This window comes from Microcaecilia unicolor, chromosome 5 (genome assembly GCF_901765095.1).
Source record: "Microcaecilia unicolor chromosome 5, aMicUni1.1, whole genome shotgun sequence".
In the NCBI taxonomy this organism is placed as follows: Eukaryota; Metazoa; Chordata; class Amphibia; order Gymnophiona; family Siphonopidae; genus Microcaecilia; species Microcaecilia unicolor.
In genome coordinates this window covers 205,747,719-205,763,683 of record NC_044035.1, presented here as the reverse complement: position 1 = coordinate 205,763,683, position 15,965 = coordinate 205,747,719, and the positions used below count along the sequence as shown (strand labels likewise).

The following is a 15,965-nucleotide window of genomic DNA, read 5'->3' as shown; positions in this document are numbered from 1 at the left end:
GGAGAAGGATCAGATGGAATGCTATAGGACTCCTCATCTGAGAGGTCCCGTGGGTCCTGATCTGTCTTCCCAGGAGAAGTCAGAGTCTGACTCCTCAAAGTACTGCTCTCATGAGGAGTACAGGGAAGAGAGCATCAACCAGAACGTCAGCTTTGCATCAAGGCATATGAGCTTATGAAGTTGGAGAAAGCTCTTCTGCTGATGTGGGTTGGGTATGGGCTGTCCCTGATGGTTGACATTGAGCTGGTGTGCGGGACCTCTTTCATTACTGTCTCTCAATTTTCTTTGTTTTTTTTTTTTTGTGGTCCTCTATCAGGTAAGGGTTTGTCCATGTTTTGCATGTGTGACTGGAGTGAAGGAATGTGTTAGCATGTAGTATCTGTGTAGGAAATCTGTAACAATACAGCTTGTTCCAATTTCCCAGTAATAGGTATATTTGTGGAACCAGTGTGATAGGTGATAGGTGGGCTAGGGCTGTTAAGGTCTGGTAAGTTAGGGGAAGGGGGAGGGGAGGGAATAAGACTTGATATACCGCCTTTCTGTGGTTTTTGCACGACATTCAAAGCGGTTTACATACAGGTACTAATTTGTACCTGGGGCAATGGAGGGTTAAGTGACTTGCCCAGAGTCACAAACAACTGCAGTGGGAATCAAACCCAGTTGGATCAAAGTCCGATGCACTAACCACGAGGCTACTCCTCCACTATATAGGTTTTGAATGCCTTTTTGCAGGATTTTTGAGTTATTTTGCAAAGTGTCTAGCCCTATTTGAAAGCAGGTCCTCGACTATGTGAGCATTTTGATTTGGGAGCCATTACAAAACCGCCCCCCACCTATCTTATTTAAACGAAGTGTCTGGCAGTGGAAGGAGTGTGTGCTGTCCTGAGGTGATAATCACAATTTGAATATTTTTTGTATGGTGAGTTGTAAGGGGGATACAGAACTGGAGGTGCAATCAGCTGGGGGCATGCAATGAAACTACAGTATAGTAAATTTAAAACAAATCGGAGAAACTTTTTCTTCACCCAACGCGTAATTAAGCTCTGGAATTCATTGCCGGAGAACTTGGTAAAGGCGGTTAGCTTGGCGGAGTTTAAAAAGGGGTTAGACGGTTTCCTAAAGGACAAGTCCTTAAACCGCTACTAAATGGACTTGGGAAGAATCCACAATTCCAGGAATAACATGTGTAGAGTGTTTGTACGTTGGGAAGCTTGCCAGGTGCCCTTGGCCTGGATTGGCCGCTGTCGTGGACAGGATGCTGGGCTCGATGGACCCTTGGTCTTTTCCCAGTGTGGCATTACTTATGGAAAAGCTTACCCGCTAGATATTTACGGACGCAGAAACCTCCTTGAGCCAGCAAGCTAGCATGGCTGCGGAAACCGCAGCCCTTGCTGAGGTTCCTAATAAGGCAGGAGGTAGTGCTCTGACCAATGAAGCTCACTGAACACTGTTCAATAGTGGAGACGTAAACATCAAACATCCAACGAGCCGGAAATGCAAAAGGCACAAGAGATGAAAGGCAGAAGCCTCCTGAAGGGAAGGGAGAATGAAGATTACCTACGCTCTAGAAAGGGAGTCCGGGGGCTCTTGATAGGCTTAAGCCCAGAATTCTGAACTCCTGTTCAAACAGATACTAGGAGCAAAAAAGAAAACTAGGGTGACCCGCATGACATCACCTGGCATTGATCAAATGAGGGCAAGGGTGAACTGGATGGAAAGAATGGCCAGCCCTGTTCTCAGGCAGACACCGTGTCTTTCAACACCAGGATCTTGTATCAAATATGCTAAGGCCACCCCCAAACACCATCTTATGCGAAACAGAAAGCTGTACTATGGTGGACCGGCTGTACTATGGTGGACCGGCTGCCCGGTGGAGCAAGCCTAGAAAATACCAGGCTGTGACTGCCAAAAACAATGCTTCGGGAGATGTCTGAACCTTGCCAAACACATAGCCAAGTTCACAACTGGCCATGTAGGAAAAAGTTTGGACTGCTGGATTCCTGGAATAATCAGAAATCTGCTGTCCCCAGCGAAGACCCAGATTAGCAGCTGCCGAGAGCTACTGCCAAGAGAGAGAGAACTTCCAAAATGTCTGAGGAAAGCTGCGCTAGAACTATCCGCTACGCCACAGTAGACTTATAGGGTCCTAGAGAGACAGACATGCACCAGGAACCCCACAGGTCCTGATTTGGAACACGGCACGAGGGAAAAACATCCAAGACAGATGTCATGGCACCCAGAGGTGGAACATATGTCCAGACTCAAAGACTAGGAAGGGAAGTCGCACCAAACTTGGATGAGAAGAAAGGTCTTTCTCAAGGCAATGGCTGAGATTACTCCATGATACCCCAAGACTAGCGTTTGAAATCGCCGATTCCTTGTGAAAATGAACACCAATCCTGAGGACTGAATAAGGGTAGTTCTTGGGAAATGTGCAAACTACCTTGAAAGAAGAATCGCAAGCCAGGCAATGGCAACAGATGGATTAAAACCTCCACGGAATTGAACCACAGAAGTCTCCTGTGGTAATGTGAAATGGGCAGAAAACAGCATGAGTTCCCGACATTCAGGGAGGACAGAACCCCCCCTCCTCTTTGTGGGACTAAAATTATAACAGAATGCACTAATCCCAAAAGGAAAGGAGTACTCCACTGAACTCCATGGTTCAGTAGAAATAATTTCCTTTCATGGAACCACCAAGGAAACAGAATAACATCCTGTTCCCTCCATTGAAACAGGGGACTGCCACAACTGTCGGATGTAGAAGTAGCAGCGGCCGCCAGGCAGATAGAATTGCTGGAGAGATAAATTGGAGCTTGTATGACGAGTCCAAGAGAAAATCCGCAGTGAAACAGGAGAACTCCAGCGTGAAACCTTATATAAGTACATAAGTAATGCCACACTGGGAAAAGACCAAGGGTCCATCAAGCTGAAACATGGCCAAGCCTCAACGGACTGAGACAATTTGAAGCTATTCCTCAAGCATTGGGAGAGAGTGTTGCACCGGAACTCAAGGAGAGACCGAGAGCTTTCCCTCGAGTGGCATGGAAGGCCATGGTAGAATTGGAACTTGAAGCCTAGTCTTTTCGGACAGCATGCACAGTGGCAATTGAAGAGAAGCAGAAATTAAAAGCTTGACCAATTCTGGCTTTTTCTGTTCCTTGTCATCCAGCAGCACATGAGCATGTCTGGAGTTTGAACTCCCAACTTTCTGGTGTTTCCTGTGTACTATCACAACTACATGCTGAAAACAAAAAGTGCCTGTAGGACCTGGCCCCACAACACCAAGGAAGAGATGGAGGGGTTTAATAGAAACTTGCATCCTGTGCTCCTAGAAACTCAAAGAGGCTTGGAGATCGTATCCGGAGGAATGTATTTATTTACATGTGTGATGAAAATGAAGCTTGCCAAAGGTGACCTAGGCATTGGATAGGTGTAGAGGCTTCTAAAGTCAAAGCTGACTGCCCGCTGAGAGTGGCAAGAAACAGTCGGTGAGGCTGCGCACCAGAACAGGCTGGTAGGACTACAAATGGGAACAACTAGCTTGGCTGACCGCCTAGGATCTGGTGTACTATGGATAGCAAGCCATAGCGGTCACAGACTTGCAACCTGTGACACCCCATGGTCACTCCTCACTGGTTACTGCCACTAGTAAGCCAATCAGATAACCTGAAGCCACTCTGTAATAACAATAGCTGCCCAATGCACTGAAAAAGAATGAGAGTACCAGAGAAGTCCCAGGGTACCCTAGAGGCAGGAACCTTTGGATCTTGGCTCTCACTCTCAGTAGGTTATTGGAACCAGGAAGCCATGCTGCTACATGGAAGCCGCTCTGTAAAAGGTTGCAAGCTGTCCCAAAATCCTACAAAGGAAACCAAGAGGCAAATAAAGGCACAGGCTTACTCAGTGGCCTCATTAGGGATCCGAGCTACTGTGAAAAACCCCACAAAGGAATAAAGGCCCAGAAGGTGAGCACCAGCAGTCTTGGAAAAGGGAAACACTGCCTGTGCTGAAAGGCGGAATGTGGCAGCCAAACATGTTGCCACTGTGTGGCAAACAGTGCCAGAAAACCTGAACCAGTCACTACAGTAAACAAGAGTACATGCTATAGGGTTTAAAAGTGACCTCAGAGGGCGATACCGATGCTCCAAGCGCTGAAAACAAAATCAGGGACCTAGACTAGCTGAGCACCTCTGCTTCTAAGCTGAGGCTTAAACCAGCCTAGACCCTGAGACCAGCGGGAGTAGGCCAGGCTATCTCTACAGAACTAGGCCGTTGAAAGCAGAGCATTGACCATGGAGAAAGTCACCCCCCCCCCCTCACGAAAACCATGAATACTCCCTGTGGCAGAGAAACACTGGAAAGCAAGACAGACACGGGTCCCATGCCCTGCCTGTGTCCCCAGATGCAAGGAGAAAATTGCTCACTGCAACACTGGCGCATTGTCCAACAGAAAGAGAGTATTCCTTGGATGGAGCCTAGCTCCGGACTGCACTGTTGGAGGACGGGGAAAAATTGAAACCAGAGCCAAATAGAACTGGCCTCTGACCAGAGAAAAATTGAAAGAACTAAGCTGCAACCAACATAAAGGGATAACCAAACTAGGCTCATGTAGAGAATGTTCTCTACCTGGCACCCAGGCAACTCACCACAGGCAGTGAACTCCAGGTGACCGCTGCTACCACATAAGGCCTGAGTGGTACGAATCCAGCCCCGATAAGAACAAGATCCCAACCGCGACAGAACCATTGCTAAGCCTGAACCAAACCCAGCAATGGGACGGAAACAGACTGCTGCAGAGAGATCACAAACATTGGCTGCCCTGAAGTAGCTGTAGCAGGTGCAGAAAAGGGCCGCCCACCATGGAAAGGCTGAGATGTAAAACCTAGGTGACTGTGCTAGACCAACAGCTGAACAAGCATGTGGGAAACTCTAGGTTCATCCAGGAGGTCATCTCCTACCTCAGAACTCTCCAGCTTCCAGGGAGCCTCTGTCCACCCCTAGCGGATCTGTACTAAAAGTATTGGTGCAAGCGGAGTTGAAGTCCACTATGAGGATCCCGATGAGACCAGAGTCCTCTGCGAGGCAGGAAGGAGGGGAGTGGTGGGATGGAGCAATAACCCAGAAGGCACTCCTGACAGCCATTATACCACCATTCGGGATCCTTTTTTTTTTTTTTTAAATAGTGCAACTGGAGCAAGATACTTCCCCCGTAGACATATCCGGTCTAGCTGAACCAGTGAAAACTAGCGAAAGCAAGGTACTCCAGCTCACATGCTGACAAGATGGCCGCTGAAGCCCTGTCAGTACTATGAAAAGGAGCAGCCCGCACACGGGAAAACAACAAGGCTGACCTGAACGCAGACCCTGCCTGTTGAACCGAGCCTACAGAAAGCGTGTAGAGTTCCCCACCGGGAACACAGCACCAGAAAGTAAGCCGTACAGAAAAGAAAAACTCACCCCAGGGAGCTGCTGGGAGGCCTGCTGCTGACCCACTTGCTCTCAAGCCTTGGGTCATTGGAGTCCAGTACAGGCACCTATTTACCCTCTCCACTCCTAGCCCTGATACTGGGGGCATCAGTACCTCTCCAGGAGCCACTGTAGTGCTAAGGCTCTTTTTTTGTGAGGAAGCAGCATGGAGGAAAGCAGAAGAGGGACCTGGTGTGACCAGGTATAAATCCTTAAAGGCAGCACTGCTCAGCCCCACACACCCCTAGCTCAACTGAACTGACAGATTCAGAACAGGAGATGCAAACAGATGAGACCAGGAGCTTGTGAGAGACCATCCATCCTCCTGCTGGAGATAGAAAATACTGACTGAACAAGGAGCATTCCATCCTATAAGGAAGTGCAATTCAGTGCTCTTTATCTCCACCTGCTGGTAGATGAACACAACCCACAAGTCCCTGGATTCATTTGCTATGGATGCTAAGGAAAGTGGAAACTATTATAAAGAATAAACTTACAGAATACATAGACAAACATGGCTTAATGGGACAGAGTCAGCATGGGTTCAGTCTAGGGATGTCTTGCCTTACCAACTTGCTTCATTTCTTTGAAGGTGTAAATAAACATGTGGATAAAGGTGAGCCGGCTGATGTAGAGTATCTAGAATTTCAGAAAGCTATTGATAAGCACCTCATGAGAGACTCCTGAGAAAATTAAAGAGTCATGGGATAGGAGGCAAGGTTCTCGTGTGGATTAGGAATTGGTTACTGGACAGAAAACAGAGGTAATTTCTCTCAATGGAGGAGGGTGAACAGTGGAGTGCCGCAGGGATCTGTACTGGGACCCGTGCTATTTAACATATTTATGTTTAAATGCTTTTTTATTGTTTTGAAGAATAGAAGTACATACTTATTAGTGCAGTCATATTCAAATTTGTTACATTCTCTTCTATTAACAATAAATTTCCAACCTAGACTGGCTCCCTCTGCTCTGCATTTAGGGCACGCCCCATCCGGGGACAGTCCCATGTAGAAGGCCCTTCTTGGTGGTATGTAAGCTCTGAGTGCCATCTTATATTGGATCTCCCAATGTTTTACTAAGTGGGTTATCCACCGCAGCCCCAATATATGGTCCTTCAACGTAGAAACTGCTATGAGCACTCCCAGCTCCTCGCTCCATACCTTCGCCAGTTTCTCAATGTCCAACTCTGCCTTGGTATCTTTTATGTATCTAATGGAACGTCAGTGGAACCTTCTGCTGGGATCTAAAAGTAAATGCTTCTGCCAATTCCTCCCGCACATCTTCAGTTATGGAGTCCCAGGGTAGGCTGGCTATATGTTTCATCTGGTAGTAAAAGAACATGTCCGAAGGGGCTAACTGAAAGTCTTTCTGCAGCTCATTAAAGGATTTAACTTTCCCTTCATCTGTCAGCGCCGGCGCCAGGTAGATCAGGCCTCGTTGTTTCCATCTCCTATATGTGCTATGTAATTGTCCCGGTTTAAAGTCCAGATTTCCGCATATAGGCAAGTACGGTGTAGTTTTTGCTGAGAATTGATGTAATCTGCAAACCCATCTCCATACCGCACGAGCGGTCGTAAAGATTCCTGTGTCCCGAAATTCATTACGTGTTAATGCTGCTGGTGTGTGCAACATATAGCCCAGGTGCACATTGTGTAATGCTGCTGTCTCTATTTCAGTGGCCGTAAAATAGCTTGTTCCTCTAAGCCAATCATTTATATGGCGCATGCCACTTGCCACTGTTAGATGTCGTATGCTTGTGAGCCCTAGACCTCCATATTCCATTGGGGTTTGTAGTGTCCAGAGTGGTATTCTAGCCCGCTTCCCCCGCAAGAGAAATCTCTGAGTGATTCGGTTCAATGTCCTTTCATCTGTGGTTGTGAGGTATAGCGGTAGCACCTGAAATACATAAAGCCACCTAGGCATAATCATCATGTTTATTAGGGCTATACGGCCCACCAAAGACAGTGGGTAATCTTGCCATAACAGCAACCTTGTACATGTATCCCCAATCAACTTGGACACATTTAGATGATACAACTGCTTCAGCTCTTTAGGTATACGGACCCCCAAATATCTAAACTCTGTTTCCGCCCAGGTCACATTGAATTCCCGTTGCTTTTGGGTCACTGCCCCTTGCACCATCATAGCTGTTGATTTTTTAAGATTCAGGGTAAATCCTGATAGCAAACTATACTTCTCAATTATTTGTAATAAAATTGGAATTGACTTATCGGGGTTGGTAGTCATAATCAACAAATTGTCAGCAAAAGCTAACGCTTTAATCTCATACATTCCTATCTTTGCCCCCTGTATCTCCCGTTCTAATTTTATTGCCCTAAGTAGGGGTTCTAGCGTCATACAAAAAGGAGGGGTGACAAGGGGCATCCCTGACGTGTTCCCCTACTAATCGGAAAGCTTTCACTTTTCACTCCATTAATGAGGATCATCGCCGATGGTTTTGTATATAAGGCATTGACAGCATTATAGAACCATCCCCGGAATCCCATATATTGCATTGTACCAAACATAAACTCCCAATCTATTTTGTCAAAAGCCATCTCCGCATCAAGGCTTAGGAGTAGAGCTGGTACTTTATCATTTTTGCTACGGGCCATCGCTAAAAGGAGTCTGCGGACATTCTACCCTGCTTGCCTTTGGCGCACAAATCCTGTCTATTCTTCCCCAATCAGCCTCGGCAGAATATGTGCTAGCCTATCAGCCAATATTTTCGCTAATATTTTGTTGTCTACGTTTATCAGCGATATTGGCCAATAGGCCTCTGCTTGGTCTTCTGGTTTCCCGGGTTTTGGCAACAATGTTATTAAGGCTGTATTTGCATGGCCAGGGAACCCCCCGGTCTGCACCACAGTGTCATAATAGGCCCCAAGCATACCCAATGAAGTGTCCGGTAGCAGTTTATAAAACTCCTCGGAAAATCCGTCTGGGCCTGGCGCAGATGACAAAGCCAGGCCTCTGACTACCTTCTGAAGTTCCTGCCCGTTAATTGGCTCATTCAGTCGTCTAATCTCTTGGTCTAGTAAGCGGGGGACACCCAGGCTCTCCAAATAGCTATCTAAAGACACCTCCCCGGTTCTTCTGTTTCTGATATAATTGAGAATAATATTGCACAAATATCTGTCTGATGTCCTCACACTTAGTCTTTGTCATCCCCTGAATATCTTTCACCGCTGTGACCACCCTTCGAGGCTTCGTTTGCCACCAGCCTTGCTAATAGGGGACCTGTCCTATTGCCACATCTTTGTAGTCTATATTTATGGTAGAACAGTGCTCTCGTGGCTTTCTCATGCAGGTGCGAATTCAAAGCTGTGTTATTTTAAGGCGCTCCCAAGTTCTCTTGTTCGGATTACTCACATATTGTCTTTTCGCACTCTTTGCCTGTTGCTCTAGGTGCTCAATGGCTCTGGCTATCTTTTTATTCCGTGCCGTTACATAAGCTATCACATCACCTCTTAAAACAGCTTTCGCTGCCATCCAATACAAGCAGGGTCATCTATATGCTGCTTATTAAATTTGGCATATTCTTCCCACTTACGTTTAATACATTTAGAGAAGTCCTTGTTCCCATATAAATACCCTGGGAATCTCCAGCCCCTGCCAAGCTGATAACCTCCTGGAGTCTCCACGTCCACCCACACTAAACTGTGGTCTGATATCTCTTCAGGACCTATCTCCACTTGCAAAACTTCAGGGAATAGCTCTCTGCTCACCATAACATAGTCTATTCTGGAGAGTGTCCCATGTGCACGTGATAAATGAGTAAATTCCTTCTTGCCCGGGTGCATCGCTCTCCAGGTATCTAGTACACCCATAGTTTGCATAAACGTCTGCAAGACCTTGGCCCTAGATCTTCCCTGCATGGCCCCTTTGGGTGCTGAGCAATCTTGTTCTGGGTCTACGACAAGATTCAAGTCGCCCATCACCATTAATGGGCAATTTAATGCAGCACATTTCTTTAATAGTTAGTAGAAGGTTGGGTCATATACATTTGGGCCGTAAACACCCAACAATGCTAATGTCTTCCCTTGCAGCCACAACCTCACCAACACATAGCGTCCCTGTGTGTCTTTTGATATTAATTCTGTCTTAATCGCCACCCTCTTCCCAATCAAGATCGCTACCCTTCTTCTCCGCCCTTCTGCCGAGGCTGAAAAAACTTCTCCAACCCAAGACCTCTTCAACTTCTCATGCTCTGTGTCGGAAAGACGGGTTTCTTGTATACATGCTATGTCCGCCCCATGTCGGTGTAGTGCCGCGAGAATTTCCCCCGCTTAATTGACGACGTGATCCCTCCCACATTCCAGGTTACAAAACGTGTTCTTTTAACTTGTGCCATGCGGCTTCAGTGACGTGCCCCAAAGCCTAATCCTTCCCCTAGTATTCCCCCCCGGGGGCCCAGCCTCCTCCCAGGGAAGTGTGATTTGAGTTCTCCCCTTTTTACCTGGTAGCCCCTGTAACAATATATATAAAACATAGATACCTTTGTCATTTGGTCCCGTTCCGTCCCACTGTATTTTTGTCGTTGCCGCTTTCCTCCCCTCCCCTTCTCCCTTCACTCTCTCCTATCACCCCAGCCATTCCGCGAGAGTACTCGCGAAATTAAACTCCCTTCGAAGGAAGGCAGGAGGCCCCCCCCTTCCCAACGCTCAATACAACATCACAGGTTTACTACCACCCTTATAAAGAATTTAACTTAAAGTTTAACATAACAGCACACAAGTTTCATAAGAGATCTCTACTCAGCCTTCTAGTTTAAATCCTTTGTCTTTGAGAAAGGAATTAGCTGCAGCCACAGATTGAAAATGTTGCCATTTTTCCTGATGCAGGATCCTGAGGCGTGCTGGATACACCAATGCAAATTTCATATCTTGTTTGATTAACCAAGAACACAACGGGTGACATGCTCTTCGCTGCTCTTGGACAGCTTGAGAGTAATCCTGGAAAATCAGTATTTTCTGCTCCTCATAGCTTAGATCCTTTCTCTAAGCGAAAGCCATTCATTATCTCCACTTTATGCTTAAAATTAAGTTACTTTCACTATGATCACTCTGGGGCGATTCTTGGCTTCCTCTTTCCTTCCCATGGGGTGCGCCCTTTCCACCACCAGCGGGTCCCCGGAATCCGTGAGTGCAAGCTCCTTTGTCAGCCGTGATTCCAGACACACTTCTAAATTTTTCTCTGGAACCCGCTCCTGTATGCCCACTATTCTGATGTTATTCCTCCTGGAATGGTTTTCCAGGTCCCCTATTTTTAAGGCTTGTGCTGCCACCTGCTTTTGAAGGAGTGATATTTCTGGGGCTTGCACTTGGGCCCCGTCTTCAAGTGTCGAGACTCTCTGTTCCAGTTCCCCTGTTCTGAGTCCCAATCCGTCTAGGCGTATTTGAAAGGACCAGCGCGGGTCCGTTGCTTTAATCACTGCAGCCGTGATTTGCTCGAGCTGCCCGCCTGTGAAGACGGACGTCGGCGACGCGACCGCCATCTTGGATTCGCCACCCCCGGTCTTGCTCTTTTCCTTTCTCGCTGGTTTCTGTGCCATTTCTGTGGGCGATTTTTGTAGATACTTGTCCATAAAGCGTGCGCTGCTCTCTGGTAGTCAGGGCTGGTGATTTAGATTAATTTTTCATCTGTGTGAGCGCTCGACAAGCGGGGGGCCTCAGAGCCGAATTCAGCTGCTGCCGTTCCGCTCACCGCATCTTCGGAAGTCCCTATTTAACATATTTATAAATGATCTTGAAAACAGAACCACGAGTGAGGTGACTAAATCTGAAGATGACACTATTCAAAGTTGTCAAAACACATGCGGATTGTGAAAAATTGCAGGAAGACCTTAGGAAACTGGAAGACTGGGCATCCAAATGGCAGATGAGATTTAATGTGACAAATGCAAAGTGATGTATATTGGAAAGAATAATCCGAATCATAGTTACATGATGCTAGGGCCCACCTTAGGAGTCAGCACTCAAGAAAAAGATCTAGGTGTCATTGTAGACAACACGCTGAAATCTTTTGCCCTAGTGTGGGCGGTAGCCAAAAAAACAAACAGGATGTTACAAATTATTAGGAAAGGGATGGAAAACAAGACCAAGGATATTATAATGCCTCTGTATCGCTCCATGTGCGACCTCACCTTGAGTATTGCGTTCAATTCTGGTCGCCGTATCTCAAAAAATATATTGTGGAATTAGAAAAGGTTCAAAGAAGAGCGACTGAAATGATAAAGGGGATGGAACTCCTCCCAAATAAGGAAAGGCTAAAAGGGTTAGGGCTTTTCAGCTTGGAAAAGAGACAGCTGAAGGTGGATATGATTGAGGTCTACAAATTTCTGAGTGGTGTAGAATTGATTTCAAAAAGTAGAAAGACCAGGGGACATAAGTATTGCCATACTGGGAAAGACCAAAGGTTTATCGAGCCTAGCATCCTGTTTCCAACAGTGGCCAACCAGGTCACAAATACCCGGCAAGATCCCAAAAATGTACAAAACATGTTATACTGCTTATCCCAGAAATAGTGAATTTTCCCCCCAAGTCCATTTAATAACAGTCTATGGACTTTTCCTTTAGGAAACCATCCAAACCTTTTTTTAAACTGCGCTAAGCTAATCGCCTTTACCACATTCTCTGGCAACGAATTCCAGAGTTTAATTAGATGTTGAGTGAAGAAAAATTTTCTCCGATTCGTTTTAAATGAAATTACATGGAAATATTTTTAAAACAAATAGAAGGAAAAATTTTTTCACTGAAAGAATAGTAAACCTATGGAACTCACTGCTGGAGGATGTGGTAACAGCGGTTAGTGTATCTGGGTTTAAAAAAAAGGTTTGGACAAGTTCCTGGAGGAAAGGTCCATAGTTTCTTATTGAGATGGACATGGAAGAAGCCACTGCTTGCTCAGAGACAGGTAGCATGGAATGCTGCTACTAACTGGGTTTCTACCAGGTACTTGTGACCTGGATTGGCCACTGTTGGAAGCAGGATACCGGGCTAGATGGACCATTGGTCTGACCCAGTATGGCTATTCTTATGTTTGCAACCGACTGCATTAGCGGTGAAACAGAATTCAAAACGGCCACAGCAGCATCACACTCTGCTGCTGCTGACCCATCAAAACTCTGCCTGTAGCCTGACCCCCCTGTACCATAGTAGAGCCCTGAGAGGGACCCAAAATGGCTGAATCTAATTGACTGAAGGCAGCACACTGCCCCGATTTTAAAACCCAACTCCCCAATTTCAAAAGTTCAGCCATAATTAAAGCAGAAGTACTCACAATTTAAATGCAGAACTGCTGGTCCATTTAGTCCCAAGGCACTTCAGAGACATAAACGTCCCCAAAACCAGAGAGAAAATCTTATCAGAAACTTTTTTTTTTTTTTTAAAGATGCAGGAGAAAATGTTATTGGGGAAGAAAACAGGCAGAGAAGGGAGGGACCTGGCATTACCAGGTTTACACCTTAAGCTTAACACCTCAATCCCAGACTCAACTGAATCTTTAGAAAAGGAGACTATGAAGGAATGGTCACAGAGCTGCACAGGAGCTGCTATCCACCTGCTGGAGATAGAGAATACCAGCTGAGCTATGCTGCACAATCCTATATAATAAAGCTCACCTCCAACATTCTGAGGCTGCCTGGTGGCTTCCGGTGGTGGTGTCCTTCATGGAGTAGATATCCGGTGGTGTGGTGGTGTCAATCATGTAGAGAATTGTGACATCAGCGAGAGGGGAGGAGCCGCGATTGTCCAATGTGGAGGGGGAGGAGTAGGGAGACACGCGGTGCTTGTTTCCCTACTCTTCTCCCTGCCCAGGAATCCGAACGGAGCGCCAGGAGGCAGGCGAGAAGGTCTACCGGGCCCAGTACACCAAGCGGACGAGGTTCCTATGACAAATGCGGGCACAGCATCGCGAACGACTTGCTGCAACTGGACATCATGGTGCAGGTAGGCGCGCGCGCTGCAGTACGTGGGGGCGGGGAGCAGGGCTCGGATACCGGCGATCGCTTGCTAGTGCCCATTTCATTGCTTTCTGAAACGGGCCTTTTTTACTAGTATCCTATAAAGCATAGCTCATTAATGATCTCTAACTTCATCTGCAGGCAGATGGGCATAACCCATTAGTCTCGACTGATCCTTTGGCAATATAATGGAAATTTGGGTTTGAAGATGTCCAGAAAGGAATAAAAATGGACAACTTTCTGCTTTTATAGAAAGAGCTATTTAGATTTTTTCCAGTATTCTTCCTTTAGATGCAAAAAAAGGCTTGATTCATACAAATTAAAGCAATATTTTGTTTTACAAAGGTTATCAATCAATGTTTCTGAAACATACATCAAAGGCTCTGTCCACCTGCCCAGCATGATATTCATCAAAGAACGTGATCAGATCCAATAGTAGGTAGAAGGTAGAATTAATGGACTTCTCTGCACTTATTCCCTGAGTTCTGTACCTAAAAGAAAGGATACATTTTTGTGACTAGCTGATGTTCAATGTATATGTCAAGTGAATGAAAATTACACATGCAGTGTCATAAAGAAACATCTAGAATCATGCATACATCAGTGAGTTTGCAATACAGCTTATTGGTTACAGAACTTAAGCCATGAAGCTGAAGGAGCTACTGGCAAGATGCATCCAGTAGCAGCAGGGAAACCCAACTTTACATAAGCTACTTCCAATTTGCTAGTCTAAAACTTAGGCCCAGTAGAACAGGAACCTCCTGCCTGAACACCAAAAGAAATATTTAGAGAGGAATGGCATCTTAACCCAAATACTGTGGCTACCTTCTACGAGAAAAAGGAATACTGTCTTCTCTCTAACATAAACATGCTCTACTTACCCACTCTCACCATACCATACTCCCCAGCTTGTCGTCTTCAATCGTTAAACGCAGGGCTGGCTTAACTATTGGAACCAGGTGGAGCTCTGGCCCAGAGCCCTGGCGATTAAGAGTGAAAAAACACCCAGCCTCTGACCACCTGGTCTACAGGTTAAGCCTTTTACCTGCCCCCCCACCCCTCCCCTTCTCTTGCCCCCCCCCCTCACCGCAGGTTTGACACTGTTCCTTCACATCTCTCACTCCCCTGCAGTCCTGTAAAGATCATGTCGGTCACCAATGGCCCACCCACAGGAAACTGGATCTGAGGAGGCAGGATGTGGAAGAGGGAAAACCCAGAGGCTGGCCAAATGCTGCCTGTTGTACTTCTGCTGTTGCCACCGGCGACTAATGTAAACTTTACGCGGTGGAGTGTGAGAGGTGAGGGAGCAGTGTCGGACCCGTGGGGAGGACGACAGAAGAGGGGGAGATAGAGACTGGATTGGAAGGGGAGCGGGGCAAAAGATGCCAAACCCGTGGGGAGGGGGGGGGGAGGGGGCACTGGAAGTGATGTGATTGGGGGGGGGGGGGGGGGGGGCACTGCCAAAGTATGCTGACTTAGGGTGCGACTATCCTTGAGCCAGCCTTGGTTAAATGACCACCAGCTAGTCTTGCCAAGTCCTCGGTTTGCCCAACTAGAATTGACATGACATCGGGCATTCTTTTTTGGTGCCCCTTCATTTTGGAATTCCCTCCCCCTTTACCTCCACGCAGAACTCTCATTCAAAAGTTTTAAAGCAGGGCTTAAGGCTTGGCTTTTAAAACAAACATTTGGTCCTGTCAGGGAGTAGCCACTAGGCTATCCGCTGCTGTCCTGTATACTATTATCCATTTTCTCCAGTCCTTCCCCTCCCTCCTCAGTCTTTGTACTGTTTCCCTCTTTCTATACTACCTTATCTTTACTCTTTAGTATGGTGTGTGTGTGTGAATTTCTTTCCTATCAATATATTATAGTTCTTTTCCTTTTCTATGCTTTTTTGATTTTGTACACTGCTATGATCTGCAAGTTAGTCTTAGTGGTATACCAAATTCTAATAAACTATAAACTATGCACCACCTGTTCATAAAAAGTCACATTTAGATATTCCACCCAAGAACAACTTTGCTTTGATAGCTAGTTTCCATCTTTTTAATTCTACAGTGAAGTTAAATGATTGAATTTGATATCACAATCATTTCAAGAACAATAAAACTTATATTCAGCAGGCTTTGGACTGCGCAGTGACTGCCTGACATTGATGCTCAGACTGGATATTCAATGCTGGTCAGTATCTGGTGAGTGATATTGAATATCTGGTTTCACTTTTGACCATAGTAACTTAACCAGTTAAGCCAATATTTAGTTCTAACCGGATAAGTACATAGTGGTTAAAGATAGAGGCCTGATATTTATGCAGGCTATTTTAATCACTAAACATAGCCAGGTTGGTGCTGAATATCCACGTCGAACTGGCTATGTTGTGCGATATAGCTGGTTAGCAGCTAGCTGCAAATATTCAGCGGAGATAACCAGTTATCTCACAATAAATACCCGCAGTTTGGTGCTAAAATGCTATTTAACCGGCCAGGAGCCATTTCTGGCTGGTTAAATAGCACTGAATATCGGCCAGATAAAT

The 15,965-nt window shown here is 46.1% G+C and overlaps 1 protein-coding gene across 4 annotated transcripts in view; it reads right to left on the bottom strand.

The window, feature by feature from the left end:
• Positions 1-15,965, bottom strand: part of NUP93 (nucleoporin 93) — a 1,074,191-nt gene that overhangs the window by 189,437 nt on the left and 868,789 nt on the right. For all 4 annotated transcript variants that reach the window (XM_030203719.1, XM_030203720.1, XM_030203721.1 and 1 more), the window contains one exon: positions 13,806-13,923. In XM_030203719.1, the coding sequence (XP_030059579.1) occupies positions 13,806-13,923 (118 nt within the window). The remainder of the gene's footprint in view (positions 1-13,805; positions 13,924-15,965) is intronic.